Source organism: Zootermopsis nevadensis, unplaced genomic scaffold (genome assembly GCF_977971745.1).
Source record: "Zootermopsis nevadensis isolate Lab colony 2312 unplaced genomic scaffold, Znev_1.0 Znev_ptg000061l, whole genome shotgun sequence".
Classification (NCBI taxonomy): Eukaryota; Metazoa; Arthropoda; class Insecta; order Blattodea; family Termopsidae; genus Zootermopsis; species Zootermopsis nevadensis.
In genome coordinates this window covers 4,639,003-4,654,286 of record NW_028259192.1, presented here as the reverse complement: position 1 = coordinate 4,654,286, position 15,284 = coordinate 4,639,003, and the positions used below count along the sequence as shown (strand labels likewise).

Below are 15,284 nucleotides of genomic sequence, written 5' to 3'. Positions count from 1 at the left end.
CTGAAAGTAGCTATTACAGTACTGAACAGAATCATACTATGTTACTTCAACTTACAGATCAACTGAGTCTATACATATTGATACTGTAAGGCTCACAACTGTTTATTTGAATCTTTGAATTATCAGGCTTTCATATGTTTTCATTTACTCTATTCGATAAAGGAAGCTATAATTCTGTAACAAATAAAAGCATCTCAAAATTATTTACTAGAGTTATAAGCCAGATTTTAAATTGAATCTAGTAATTTTGTTTGCTTATTTACTTCCTATTAGGGGAAAGCAGGGTTATGGTACTTGGTGTCTAACGGCACTCACTGCCTAATCTGAAGAACTGCTGGACCTAGACGTGCCCAATTTATGCTGGTACCTAGCAAACACTCTGGCAACCACGTTATGATGAAATAGCTGCTACCTTGTGGCATGCAAAGTGTTTGAGACGACAAAACGTTTTTGTAAGACGACAGACATCCATTTCTCTTTCAAGGAAAGAAACAATGATTGATATATGTTTTATATACATACATCATGTATCTTCTGTGTTAAGCATGATCAGATCATAGATGGCCAAGCAGGGTAATTATACTCATACTGAGTGGCATTACCGTCACCAAGAACCACTGCTTGATTCTCAACTAAGAGTTAGCGCATTTAATTTAAACTGAAATCTGTTGGTGTAGCTATCCAGTTTTATATTACATGATTATATACTACATTAATCTGGGACTAGTGCTAATACACATTCTTATGTAATAGTATTTTTAATTACACAGACCGGTAATTTGAAACTACCTTGGTTATTGTAGGATTTGATATTTTCATGGCAGTGAGTCTGAAGATGGCCGTCTTCTGGGTTGTTGTGCCATGTAGTCTGGTAGATGTTTACCAATGTTTCAAAGGTCCCTGCTGCCTCCATCAACGCCCTGATGATAGAGGCAGCAAGGACCTCTGAAACGTCAGTAAATTTGTACCAGACTACACAGCGCAACAAGGGGTGGAAGCTATATGAAGAAGTTCTCCAATACAGAGCCTCTATTTGAAAACTGACATCTCTCAGCATTACATCTTGGGGAGGATAGTATCAGCAAAACTGGTGCACCTGAGAAGACAACTGGGGGCTCACCACTTATGAGAAACCCACTTTTACTAATTTATAGAAGCCACTTCTCTGGCAATTCCAGAAAACCCATGTGTGATACTGATCTATAATATGTAGCATTTAAGGCAGACAGGCTTCATCTGAAAATACCAAAAGGCGGCTTGAAAAGCCAAGGAGAGCCAATAATGTAGTACTGGAGGATCATGGACACTGGGGTATGTGGCATTACCAAAGTCCAGGTGGGCCCTGACCAGGGTGCCTACAAAGCTCAGGTCTGAGGGTAACACTAATTAAAGGGGTAAATCACCTTTCAAGGATCCAGGGACTCTATGAGACCAGGGACCTACAGGGAGAATTTGATTGTGGCCACCAACAAAAGAGTTCTCTAATACAAAGCTTCCATTTGAAAGTCAATTCCTCTCACCACAGAGCCAAAAGTTCTGGCATACCACCTTGGGAAGTTGACAGTATCTGTCAATCCAAGAATGCTGAAAAAATAACTGTCTGGAGGTATGAACAGGAAGATTAGAACCAGGAAGACCCAAAACAGAACCAGAGTCCTATGGCAACTGGGGTACATGGTACTAGAGAAACCCTAATCAGGATGTCCAAAAGCAGTACCCTAGTTAAAGAGGTATGAGACTGGAGTAGCCTTCATACCAAAATTCATTAAAATCATCATCTGAATTGAAAGGAAAATCACACTCACACACACAACATGTTTTCTGGTATTTTTCCATAAGAAAGGAAAGTAGGCTACAACTTTCACTCAAATTGGGAAGAAGCAGTGTTTTCATTTTAAGTAGTAAATAATTGCAATAGTCAGTAAGGTTAATGATCCGAGTCAATAACTTAGGCCCAGTATGCACAAAACATCTGAAATGTCCACAAACTTTTTGGGTACAGCTTATATGTAGAATTTAAATCGTGCTCTGAAACAGTGTTCAATCATAGTAACATTACTGTGGCAAGAAACAATATCACACTTAACAGTTATGGGGTTAGTATTATGTTTGATCACACAAGCTGTTAAGTTTATAAAATAAAAGTTATTGTTAGACACCACATACCTCCCACAAACTGGGATCCCAACTTGGAAACAAGGAAGTGAAGCTGGCAGGTTCATCGCCCTGCTTCACTATGAAGATAAGTGTTAGTTCATGGCTTCTGTCAGTTGGGTCACTTTTCAGATATTCCTGGAATTTAACCAAATAAAAGACTATTTTTATTTCAAAAATTATATTCATATGTGGATGTGACATCTCGATACAATTTTTTTGCACTGCAACAGAAGTTTCATTACTAATATAAAAGACCAGACATTAGCATACAATCCTATGAGTCTCTGGTGGTTAGCAGAAAGAATTATACTTTCAGTATGTCTCTGATTCAGTCCCAACCACTGAGCTGCCTAAATCTGCCATGGTCAATGCTTATTGCACTTCAGTGTCACAGAACATATATTATCACAAGCCCCCTTCTGTCAGCCTTCAGTCAATACAACATTAGGGGACAAAACACTGTCATTCTCCATGAGAAATGAAGATTTTATTACACAATTTGCGACGTAATACAGACAGACTATGACTCAGGGAAAACTACCAACAATTTTGAGGCCTGAAGGGCCACACTTAAGCATTAAATTATATTTAAATGGGTTAAGAATACACTTTTTATAGCTTATAACTTTTTTGCATACCGTGTAGTATATTAGAATATAAAATAAGTAAATTAACAAACTGTTAACACTATAAATGACACTATTGCCAAACGTGTTTTGACCTCAGGAGGTCATCATCAGTGCCAAAAGGGGAATTAATTCATATAATCAAAAAATTGTTTCAAAAAATAAATCATGAAGGTGAGTTCTTTACAAAACGATAATAAGTAACAGTGTCAGAAATATCATGTTAATCAAATATACACCAGACAGTAAACAATGCTCACCATACAACTGAAGTAATGAAGCAACTATTTTCAAAACCCTTCAAACTAGAAAATAAAACATTAACTAATAATTGCATACCTCAGCCATCTTCATGCTCAGCTGTCTTTCATCTTGTGATGCCTTGTTTCCAACCCAAACATAGATCTCATCTCTAGAGTCCAAGACCATAATATCGTCTTCATCAAGATCCTGCATAATACATATGATTCAATATGAATGTCAGGTTTGCACAGCACTGAGGATAGTGATTATGTTGTTCTTATGAGTTCTGGTACTGGGTAGACATACAGTGTAGACTTGTAGGAAAATGCAAACATTTCAGAGAAACATACTGAAATGTTTACATCTACCTGCAAGTCTACACTGCACCAGAATCCTGAAGAACATCATCAAAATACTGTTTTAAGTTCTTATTACCCTGATCATAATGCTATAAATGCCCATTTTGTGGCCTGGATAGTTAATTTAACCTGGCTCACCAGTGGTACACATACCATAGGTTGAGAAACGCTGTTCTAAAGCAAAGATAAATTGATATCTATATCCACAAACAATAACAGGACATTATCAATAACACATTAAAATAATTGTACCTTATGATAAAATGCAAATTTAATTATAAATAAGTGAAATATCTATAATAAAAGCTAAATCACTCCCATTATTTCTTTAAAAATCGGCATAATTATATCAGTATTTATTTCCAGACCATTACAAAGACAATGTCACTCGCTTCAATTGCCATAACTGGCAGGTAATAACTATAACAATTGAATAATTAAAATTTATGTAATTCAAATTTACACATTTACAGTTAACTGTAATAGTAATAAATGGTGCAACTCATGAGTCATGTATGTATTCAAAGAAACAAGAACGTTAAACCATAATCACATGATACTTTTAAATCTAATATAATCTAAAGAATTGAAAACTGGATAAAATGGTGTTTGAAGTATCAAGTTACTAATGAAGTCAAATGATAAAGACTAACTACAGAAAATAATTTGTCGGTGTTATACCTCTTGCTTGAAATGTGATATTTCCTCAACTCGGAGCTTGGCAGCTGGTGACACGTGGTAATGGAACAGGCGGGGAACCAGTAATGGCGTACCCTGGCCGTCATAACCACTTTTATATTCACCTTCTCCTCCCAGAACATTCCAAAATTTAGCAGATTCCTCCCCCTCATTTATTATTCTTATAGGCAAGCCTGGTGCTACATAATTTACTGCTTTTAGTGCCATCTCTTTCTCTTCTGCACTTGTACCCTGCAGTAAAAGGCAAGCAAATTAAAAACATAAATAGCAAAAGGGTAGCAATTAGGCATATTTAGTGTTTCTATAATTATGAAGTCCAATTCATTATTTGAAAACAGTGCATGATATATCATGAAAATTTGTTGTAACAGCACAATTTACTTCGTGCAACTTCTCATGGCTAGCTGTGATTGCATCAGGTAACCTGTGTCCACACTGCACGAGATGTTTCCAGGAGGATCTCATATTATGTTGAATAAAGTGGGAGGATTGAGAGCTCTCTCATTACCTATACAAGGGTGATGCAGTGGTTTCAAGTTCAGTTCAGTTGTGGGTTGAGAGCAACAGCATGCAGTTAACTGCTGACAGAGCAGAGCAGAAGAAGCGCACAGTGAGGCGACCAACAAAGAACACAGAAGCAATGCTGAGTGGGTACGCAAGATTCCTATAAAAAAAGAACTCTAATGTTGAATACATATTTGGTTCTGCTTTTGACACCAGTTGCAACAGAATTAATCTTCTGACTTGCTAGGTTTCTTGTCAGCCAGCCAAGATAAAATTAAAACCAATATTATTCAATGGACCTGCTGCTGGAGTGAAGCTTCTTCATATAATATTAAGTTCAGAAACATGAGTGTGTAACTGCTCACATTCGACTGGAGTGCGTCCATATTATCCATATGATCAGGTGCATCTACTTCATCACATTATGCCTTTTCACTTTGATAGTTGCTAAACACTTATGCAGGATAATTTTGGATTAGGAGGGGTGCCCTCGCGCTTGCTATTTGCACGATCAAGGTGTTGGCCAGAAGGGCTCTGTTTCCTCAATTCATAGGCCTGTGGCTGTTTGGGTAGTTGTGGCTTTGGTTCCATCCTCTGAGTTGGAAGGGGGTGAACCTTTAAACCATCAGTCTCAGGTATAGGGGCAGCATTGTATGCCTGAGGGCTTCCTATTCCTTCTAGTGCTGGCTGGCAATGTTTCATTAAGGTGTGCATGCATATCAAACATTATTGAATGATTTTCTGTGACTCTCTAAAAACATGTGGAAAGATGGGAACATTCTCCAATGAGCTGGGCCGTTCTCCAGCCACTATGACACCCAGAGAGAGTTGGGGTGGGAGTCAGGCTCATAAGAGTCTAGTCACAGAGTTAGTAAATCAAAGCAAAGTGTGACTAAAATAATGCTGGTGCAGTGCAAGATATGTAGGGGACCAAGAGGTGCAAGTAGTACAGTAGCACTAGCAGTAGCAGAAAATTTATCGCAAGTCTGATTTGAAGATCAACAAAACTGTTATCAAGAGAAAAAATTAACTGCAACATTAGTGTGTAGAATAAATCAAAGGGTTAATGGTTTAGCAGTACGTTATTGCAACACATATAAAGCTGGACTGTTAGTAAGATGCAACTCAAGGACAATAAAAGTTGAAGTATATACAGGTGCAGCATTGTGTACATACCTTTCCAACCCAGACATTGGATTCATAATCAGAGTTCTCAGGAGTAGTAACTTTTCGATCTTTAAGAATGAAAACATAATCAGAGTTCAGGGAAGAAGCCACCTCTGGTACCTGCACTGTTTTCATATTATTATGGTTGGTGCCTCGTACCTGGTGCAAACAGAACATCAACACAATAGACATAATCCAGAATTGTTATAAACAAATAGAGGAAAAGGCATTTTTATTGGCTTTTCCAATATATTATTACCAAAGACATAAAAGTGGTCAATTTACATGAAACAGCATCTTTTACCCCTGCAGAATATAAATTTCAATTATGTAAAAATTATTAACTTCATCAAACACGTCACTTCAGGAGTAACAAAGCTGACTCACTTTCTGGCAGTCCTTAATTTTAATCCCAGAAGAACTGCTATACTGAGAATCTTTCCATGTTTTTCTCAGTCCATCCAAGTGAATGCTAGGTCAGAACCTTAAAACAATCTGTGACTGTCTCTTCTTAAGTCCCTTGGCTGTCCAATAAACACCTTTTAAAATTTATAAGATAAAGCAAAAAGAACTCCCTTTGATATAATGTGTCCATGACAAACAGAGACAGAAGATGGATTATAGCTTCATGTCTCTGCCATGGATGCTTCCACATTATTTTTAATGATTACTTCAGTTCATTTAACTGACACTAGCCAACCACTCATGCAAATGTCAGACTAAAGGGGAAGACATTCAAAGAACCTGCAAAAAGGTAAGAGACTACATACAGGTAGACAAAAATATAATTAGGAAGGAACAAAAGCAGAGTATGTCCATATATTTTCTTCCCTCTCGATAAAATTAAATTCATTCCACTGTATCATGTCAATGGACATAGCATAAATAGAGATTCATTTGGCCGATTTCACTTGGAAGAACTTATTCCCTACTAGTCTGAAAATGAACATATTTTGTTGTTATTCAAGAGATTATGCTCTTTGAAAATATTCATACTAAGTGTTTTAACTTACTATCTCTTGTTTATTTTAATAATTTTTCACTGACATCACATTAAATAACACGGAATGGTAGAATAATATAGCGAAAGATGTGGGGAATGATTCTGTCCTAATTAGATACTATCACAGCATTTACTTGGAGGGTTTGATGGAAATTCAGTTAGGAGAGCCTCATTGACCTGCAGCTTAGGAGTACCATAGTAATTGTATGTGAAATACATTAGTTTAATCTTCTGACTACATTTGAATTCCCAGCTTCATAAAAAGACAATCATGTATCAAAAGTTCTGCTCAGTGTTTCAATAAATTAATGGAACCAAAACAAATAATTTGTTACAGTAAATATCTCACTCAGTTTGTAGTAAGCTGATATAAAACAGGATCAAGAAACTCAGCAGGAATTCAATATTTTATGAATTCTATAAATAAAACAAAGTAATGTATTATACCCTTATTTTACTATAAACATTACTATTCTTCTCGTGTGTTATAATTTAATAATTTAACAAAATCAATACTCATAGTCCAGGTATACATACCTGGAAAAGCCTGGGACTATCATCAGATGTATCATGCCCATCAGAGTTGTGGAAACCACTAGCTTTACCGCCCAGGAATACGACCATAGAGCCTGCAATTTAAGTACAGTAGTAAGTAGTTTTCATTAATTCACTGAATTGGGATACTAGAGTTTTCACTGTAAAACTAGGGGGTTATGAATCCACAAGCTAGTGATTTAATTGCATTGTACCATATGTAAAGGAACAATATGAATGAACATAACATTGTATAACTTTGGCTTTCTGGTGAGAGCTGTGTCAAATATTTGGAAACTGACATGCCATTCAAAATAAAATGGGCACAGACTAGAGAGAAGTTAAAAATGACATAAGTGCCATCTCAAACAAAATTAACCCTGGCCAAGAAGAATTAAGGAACAAAATTAAGTTACTGCCAACCAAGATAAAATAAACACTGTCATGAGTGTCATTAGGTCTCACCAAGCTGAACTGGGTGAAAAAATGACGGACACTAGACAAACAGTTACAGGGCATCCAAAAATAGTCAATAGGCATGCCCAGAACCTTCGTAAGTAGTCAGCTACAAGCAGCTCGACAAGACCTCAATGGAAGTCACATGCTGGGAGTTTGTGACACAGATGGTGGCAGCAGAAGGCTGAATGAAGCACAGATGAGGGTGAAACCAACAAAGTTTGATGGATCAACATCCTGGTCAATATTACACTGCCATTTCAAGGCTGTAGCTAATCACAACACAGTGATGAACTTCTAAGTTCCATAAAAGTGGCAATTTTTTGACCAGCTAAGCAACCACAACATTTTCAAGGAAGATCCTATACCATGGAGTTACTTAAATGATTGACAAAGTCATTAGTAAGGGCTCAAGATAAACATTATCCTGTAACCTTGGAAGATTCGCAGCAAGTGATGTGGCTCATTGCCCTGAGTAACTCGAACTTGTATAGCCTTTCCTCCGAGCTCACTAGCCAGCCGAAAGGCGTGGATTTCAGATTCTGCCTTTTCATCTGGTGTGCTGTCCTGACCCTGCACAAAAACACCATATGCACCTTATATATTATGGGATGCATTCAACTGTGTGGTGGGTTTAATTCTGCAAGCAAATGTTAATATAAATTATCTAAGTAAGTAATACTCTACTGAGGAAATAAATACCAGCCAACAAGAGAAAAAACTTATGATTTAAGGTTCTCATGGTGGTGAGTCTGAAGATGGCTGTCTTCTGGGTTATTGCGCTGTGTACTCAGGTAGAAGTTTAGTAACGTTTCAGATGTCCTTGCTGACTACATCATCAGGGTGATGAGTCCTGATGGTGGAGGCATCAAGGATCTCAAACGTTGGTAAACTTCTACCAGACTAGACAGCACAATAACCCAAAAGACAGCCGTCTTCGAGTTAAAAAGTCTTAGAGTCCTAATACATGGTAAGAAATAACTGTACAGTCTTCCCCCATCAAGTGTATCTGATAAGTCTAAGAGAAACTCCAGGATAATGTACTATTTCTCTTCAGTACATTTATATTACAGTATTATATTCAGAATTTTATTCTTTGGAAATGAGTATGAACATTAACCTACATATTAGACCTGTTTCTAAGAAAACTGTTACTCTTTATTTAGATTCCCATGCGAAATACTTCAAATGCTGTTTAATCACATACCTGCCAGAAATAGATAATGCAGTTCTCATGCCCATTCTTTTCATATGTATATTTGATGACATAGGAATCACCACCAAAGAAAAAGGTATGATTCACTGGTACCAGTTCCAAGTTCTCAACATAGAATCTTTTGAAAGCACCAGATCCATTATCAGGCATAAATCCAACAGCTTTGCAACCACTCTTAGCCAGGGAGTGGAGTTCCCCAGCATGTAGACTGCTTGGGTCAAACTCTTGTTCCGGGATGCTAGCTGTAAATACATAGAACAACATCCCAAGCTTATTCTACATATCTGATTCTTGATTATGACAACATTAGAAAAAGTTCCAAATGGATTCTTAAAGTATAAATGTTTGCATAAACACATTTAAAAAAGTATGTTAAAATAGCATTTACTATCTAAGCATGATTTTTAGAACACCAAAAAATGTTTCCATCTCACACAAAAAATACATACTTTTTTATCAGTGATTTATGGTCAGTATTGGTAGTGGGGTGGGGAGGTTTGCTCCAATGGCCATAGTTGTAAAGGTCAGGGATGCTACAAAGTCTTACCAACAGGAACCCTTGCACTTGAATGACAGATGTGTGCTCCTGTCTAGAGAATTCCTTGCAGTCATGTGTTGTGGATAAGCATTTGGAAATCACAAACTGAAATTTGCAGACTTCAAAAGACAAAAAGGCTTAATCATTCAAGCGCACAAAGCACATTCCTACACATTATTACAGCCAGAATGAAGCATGGATACATAGGGAGATTTGTGTAAATTTGTTTCACAAAGCACTTTGTTTCAGAAGTTCTGGCTTTCCTGAACAAGAGAAAATTACCACAAAAATTAGTACTGCTACTAGACAATGCCCGTTCTCATCCAAAAGAGAAAGTACTAATGATTCATCCTGATGACGGAGGCAGTATGACCTCTGAAACGTTGGTAAACATCTACCAGACTACACAGCGCAACAACCCAGAAGACAGAAATCTTCATACTCATCGCCCTGATGACGGAGGCAGTATGACCTCTGAAACGTTGGTTAACATCGACCAGACTACACAGCGCAACAACCCAGAAGACAGAAATCTTCATACTCTGATGACGGAGGCAGTATGACCTCTGAAACGTTGGTTAACATCGACCAGACTACACAGCACAACAACCCAGAAGACAGAAATCTTCATACTCGCCGCTGTGAAAACCTCAAATCATCATACAAAAATGTAACTAATGAGGATGGGGAAGATGAGAGTGAGGGAAGACAAAGTGGTGAGTGTATCAGTCATGGCATGGCATTACTATTACCAGACTACATGGGTCACAGGGGGTTCAAATACAGCCACATTACAGCAGTCCGGGAAAACTGTACTTCTGTCGAGGACGAGTCTTGACAGCTCACAAAAACGAGTGACCATTATGCACTATTTCTGAAAGTAATTGTGGATGCACCAAGCAAAATATTTTGGATCATCTTTACTTTGATTATTCATGTTTACTATCCTTCATTAGCCTGCATAATCAAGAGTTTAACAAGTTGAAAAACTTTATAATCAATAAGAACACAAAATCATTTTATATACGAACTATCGTAGATTTACTGGGAGCTTGGTTATTTAAAGACATAACGTCTTGCAACATTACTTCTAAATTTGGTTTCACACCTGCAATTTGTTCCAAAGCGAAGACTCGTCCTAATCCAATTTGATCTTGTGTTTCCCTCCACCCACTGAAATACTGCTTAAATGTAGAAGGCTCTCCACCTTCCACTATCCTTTGGATCTGAAAAATTGAACCAAACAAAACACTGCAACATACAACTTCAATCTTAATGTACAAAAGGAATGGACTCAATAACATTCAACACTCTGTTTATGAAATTCCAGTTTGAAGCAATATTTTCTTTCTGTGACTTTGCCAGTACAATGTTACAACGAAAAGAAACGTTAAATACCAAACTTATATTGGAATTTGTGCCAAAGACTTTGGGACAGATCCTGGTGAAGCAGAAGTTTATAAATCTATGAAGCCTTAAACTTATATATACTGAAAATAAATGGAAAGAAGAAACTATCACACATAATACTATGTGCAGCGCAATTCAGATGTGGCAAATGTGGTAAGTGATCAGAATGCAGAGGCAGCCTGTTGGGAAGATAAAAGAGTTTATCAGATGCATGAGAATGGTAGAAAGTAAGGTAATGGAAATAAAAACCTGTCTTGACAGGGTAGTGAAATTATAAAATTAAAAAAATAATTAAAATGAGGTAAGGGGCTAATTTAGGCCATTAGATGTAACCATGAACATTATGGTTCTTACCTGTCACCTCATATTGTTAGAACAGTAAAATCTACAATAAACAACACTGAAAACAGGGTTAAGAAACTTTGGGAATTATTTTTCTGCCACAATAATGTTTCTTAGGTATCTGGCCAACAAATATTAACTGTAATATTAAAATACATCCAGAATAACTACATTCATGCATATAAGACTTACGCAGAAGTTTACTTAATGAGGTATGTACCTTAGTCCACACAGGGTACGTGTTTGTGACAAGGAACTTTTCAGCCAACTTCATGGCCTCTAATTTCTCATCTTTTGTACACTGCTTGCCAATCCAAACAAATATCCCAGATGTGACTGTGTCCAAAATATAGCAGTCCTGAAACATTCATACATTTCCTTCAGTTTCTTTCACCCGGAGTATTTATCTAAAATACAGTAAGGTATATTTTTCACATTTGCATAACTGTTAAAAAAATCTAAATTCTAGAAGTATTCTAAATGAGCAAGCACTTCAATAACATTACAAAGTGAATTGCTTGATACATGTTCAAAAGAATTTGAATGTACGAGGGTCGCTCATTAAATAATGCCCCACATTTTTTTTCTCAGCCAATAATGAAGATAGAAAAGTGTACTTTTACATGCTTGAGATTTGATGTTTCTCGCGTTCGTGTACGGAGTTTCAAATTATTCCAACCGATGGCGGAGCTGTAGTGAACTGTTAAAATGGCGTCTGTGAACGACTCTCGTTACAAGCAACGAGCTGTAATTGAATTCTTTTTTGCTGAAAAAGAAACGGTGGTGAACATTCATAAACGTTTGTGTGCTGTGTATGGAAGCTGTGCAGTCGATAGGAGCACTGTTGGTCGCTGGGCTAAGAGAGTTAAAGCTTCAGGAAGTGAAGAAACCGAGCTCCATGATCTGCCGCGCTCTGGGCGTCCTGCCACAGCCATCACTCCAGACATGTTGAACCGCGCGGATGCCATTATTCGTGAGGATCGGCGCATCACAACTCGACAATTGGCCCAACAGCTTTCAGTCAGCAATGGAAGTGTGATTGCAATTATCCGGGCTCTCGCATATTCAAAGGTGTGCGCAAGATGGGTTCCACGAAGTCTCACAGCAGACCACAGGATTCAAAGGAAAACGATTTCTTCTGAATTGTTGGAGCGTTTTGATGCTGAGGGAGAGGTCTTTCTGTCCCGGATCATTACAGGTGACGAAACCTGGATACACCACTTTGAGCCGGAGACAAAAAGGCAGTCAATGGAGTGGCATCATCCTCAATCACCGAGAAAGAAGAAATTCAAGACAACTCCCTCCGCCGGGAAAGTCATGATGACTGGCTTTTGGGACAGTGATGGGGTCATTCTTGTGGATGTGTGCGACCATCAATTCAGACGCGTACATCAGGATCCTGAAAACCCTCAAGAAGCGTTTCTGACGAGTTCAGCCTCACAAGCATCCAGCAGAAATTTTGCTCCTGCACGACAATGCACCCGGGAAGAAATCACCAAATTGGGTTGGACGGTGCTGCCCCATCCACCCTCCGACTTCCATCTCTTTGGGCCACTCAAAGATGCTATCCGCGGAACAAGGTTTGAAGATGACGAGAGCGTAATTCAAGCAGTGAGGAAATGGCTACGTGCACAGGACAAGAGCTGGTACCGGCAAGGCATGCATGCACTTGTTCCACGCTGGCGTAAAACTGTACAAGTTGATGGGGACTATGTGGAAAAATAGTATGTGTAAAGGAAACATTGATTTATATTGTCACTAAATTTCAGCCATCTTGAATAAATATATTCTGAGGAAAAAAATGTGGGGCATTACTTAATGAGCGACCCTCGTATATTACTTGACCTCTATTCATCAGCATTCTTACAACAATAAAAGAAAGTGTTTTTTACCCAATTCTATGGTGATATAATATTACAAATTCGTCTTTTCCAAAACAGGTAAAAATAGATTCCTAAACTAAATTAAATACAAAATACACAAATCAAAATGTACAGTAGTGCATGCTTCAAGGCAACAGAAGGACGTCACCCCTTCCCCTTTCTGCACAGCTGTTAAGTGAACAGTACAGTGTTGACAGCTTTACTATGCTGCGAGTTCTGAGCTGTCTTTATTTTCCTGGGTTCCATAGTTCATGTTGCAAAGGTGTAAAATGTCAATGAGACCCTGAAGCATAAAATTTGGTGATTTACTATAATTAGTAAATAATCCTTGTTCATCTGGAGTGCCTCTTCTGTCTTCAATCCAATGAAAGTTCCAGTGAATAGATGGATACCACAAGAATCTCATGGAAGTTGTGGTTTTGGCTAAATGTTATCTGTACTTTCAGTCAAACTATCTTTATCATGATCACACTTTGTCCAATGAGACTATTTCATCAAAGTCAGTCTCCAAAATTAGTTCCTATTCAGTTTCTGTTCTCCACCATTATGAGAATAAGAAAATTACATTTTGTTGACAGAAATATTTTTCTACTAGTTTCCACTACCATAACTGGAATATATACAGTTTCTGTGTTCAGAACTTTTTAATACTACTTGGTCGAACACCCCCTGAACACACCCACTGCCAGCAAACTACAAATATAGTATAACATAATCACCATTCACACAATGGGTTCACTAAATCTGGATATATTTCATGTTAATATGGTTGCAGTCACATATACAATTACAATAAATTATCCTGGCTTATTCCAACAGAAAACACTGAAACAGTGCTATTGGAAATACTCGTCCTTTATTAGTTTTCCTTTTCATACTCTAGTCTATCTTCATGTCACACACAACCACTTCACAAATGTCAAACACAGCACTACGCACCCGTCAGGCTGCTAAACAAATGCTCCGCTGCCTGTATAACAGCTCACTATTCTTCCACTAATCGGATATCCACTGTTTGTACCGACTATTCCAACACTACGCACTATCCACTTTTGCACTCTAGCATTTCCTATTGGGTACTATTTCAAATACTCGCAATGTATTGACTTTACAACAATCCTGGGTTCACGTTCAGATAAATTCTACTCTTTCCACACCAGTATGCCTCTTTTTAAACCACTCACAGCTGGTCTACCGGTTATGAAACCACCCACCAGTTTCTTTGTCTCTGTAGAACCTACGCTTACTGGCGGTGCAATTTCGAAGCTACAAAATCATGACGGTACACAGGTTGTCAGATGCTTATAGGCTAGCGGGAATGAGGGAGAATGGCATTGTAACACCAGGTCAGTAAGCTACAGCAGAGGAGAGGCCTTGCAACAATATTATGCAGCAAACTACGAACACTAGATAAGACAGGCTACAAATACTAGATGTGACAAAGCCTAAACACATGAAATAGGTTAGTTTCTGTATTCCATACTTCTAACAATGCTCTAGACTTCTATATCTCCCCCAGTAACACATCAACCACATCATCCCCTCACTCACTTCTGACACACTACAAACACATTAGTGAAGTATAATTTATTTCAACATCTTTTTAGCATTCCTTCTAGCTTATATTCAGATGATGCCAACAAAACCTTGAATGCATGACAATGTCATGACCATATTAATGGGACATGAAAATTTCACGGTAAAAATAACTTTCATAAGGTTGATAATGATAAGTACTGCTGAGTAAGCATATCACAATACTGTACAAAATTGTAAACAAAATTAGTGTTGAAACTGCTATAAAATGGCTTAAAATAAAGGGCTACTTTAGCAAATATTTTAAAGCAATGCATGTCCAGCTGTAATGCAATACACATATGATAAAGGCCAAATCTTCATACACATTGAGTTACATTGCCATATCTTAATTAGTTATTTAAATATAACCACTTTTAACTATAGTACGTTCAGGGGAAAAAGGTAGAAAAAAAACTACACTTAATTCTATGCATGTAAATGTGTATGAGACATAGAATTCTACTGAGATAAATATTTCAGTATTAAGTGCATCTTTAAAATGTTAAACTTCGCTACGTAGAGGGCAGTTGTCCCTCTATAAATGCATCATGCAATTACACAAATGTAAA

The 15,284-nt window shown here is 37.6% G+C and overlaps 1 protein-coding gene and 1 long non-coding RNA gene across 5 annotated transcripts in view; one reads left to right on the top strand and one right to left on the bottom strand.

Moving 5' to 3' along the window:
- LOC147871152 (uncharacterized) overlaps positions 1-785 on the top strand; it is a 299,440-nt gene extending 298,655 nt beyond the window's left edge. Inside the window, exon 2 of the long non-coding RNA XR_015532643.1 lies at positions 11-785. This is a non-coding gene — a long non-coding RNA (uncharacterized LOC147871152). The remainder of the gene's footprint in view (positions 1-10) is intronic.
- The window catches only part of LOC110834329 (gelsolin, cytoplasmic-like), a 32,057-nt gene that overhangs the window by 453 nt on the left and 16,320 nt on the right, over positions 1-15,284 (bottom strand). For 3 of the 4 annotated variants that reach the window (XM_022073372.2, XM_087340660.1, XM_087340661.1), the window contains 9 exons: positions 11,475-11,612; positions 10,611-10,728; positions 8,956-9,206; positions 8,183-8,321; positions 7,296-7,387; positions 5,765-5,914; positions 4,067-4,315; positions 3,123-3,233; positions 2,167-2,292 (listed from right to left, as the gene is read on the bottom strand). In XM_022073372.2, the coding sequence (XP_021929064.2) occupies positions 2,167-2,292; positions 3,123-3,233; positions 4,067-4,315; positions 5,765-5,914; positions 7,296-7,387; positions 8,183-8,321; positions 8,956-9,206; positions 10,611-10,728; positions 11,475-11,612 (1,374 nt within the window). Of the gene's footprint in view, positions 1-2,166; positions 2,293-3,122; positions 3,234-4,066; positions 4,316-4,592; positions 4,749-5,764; positions 5,915-7,295; positions 7,388-8,182; positions 8,322-8,955; positions 9,207-10,610; positions 10,729-11,474; positions 11,613-15,284 lie in introns of those variants that run through there. The other variant, XR_015532638.1, reaches the window with a different exon arrangement.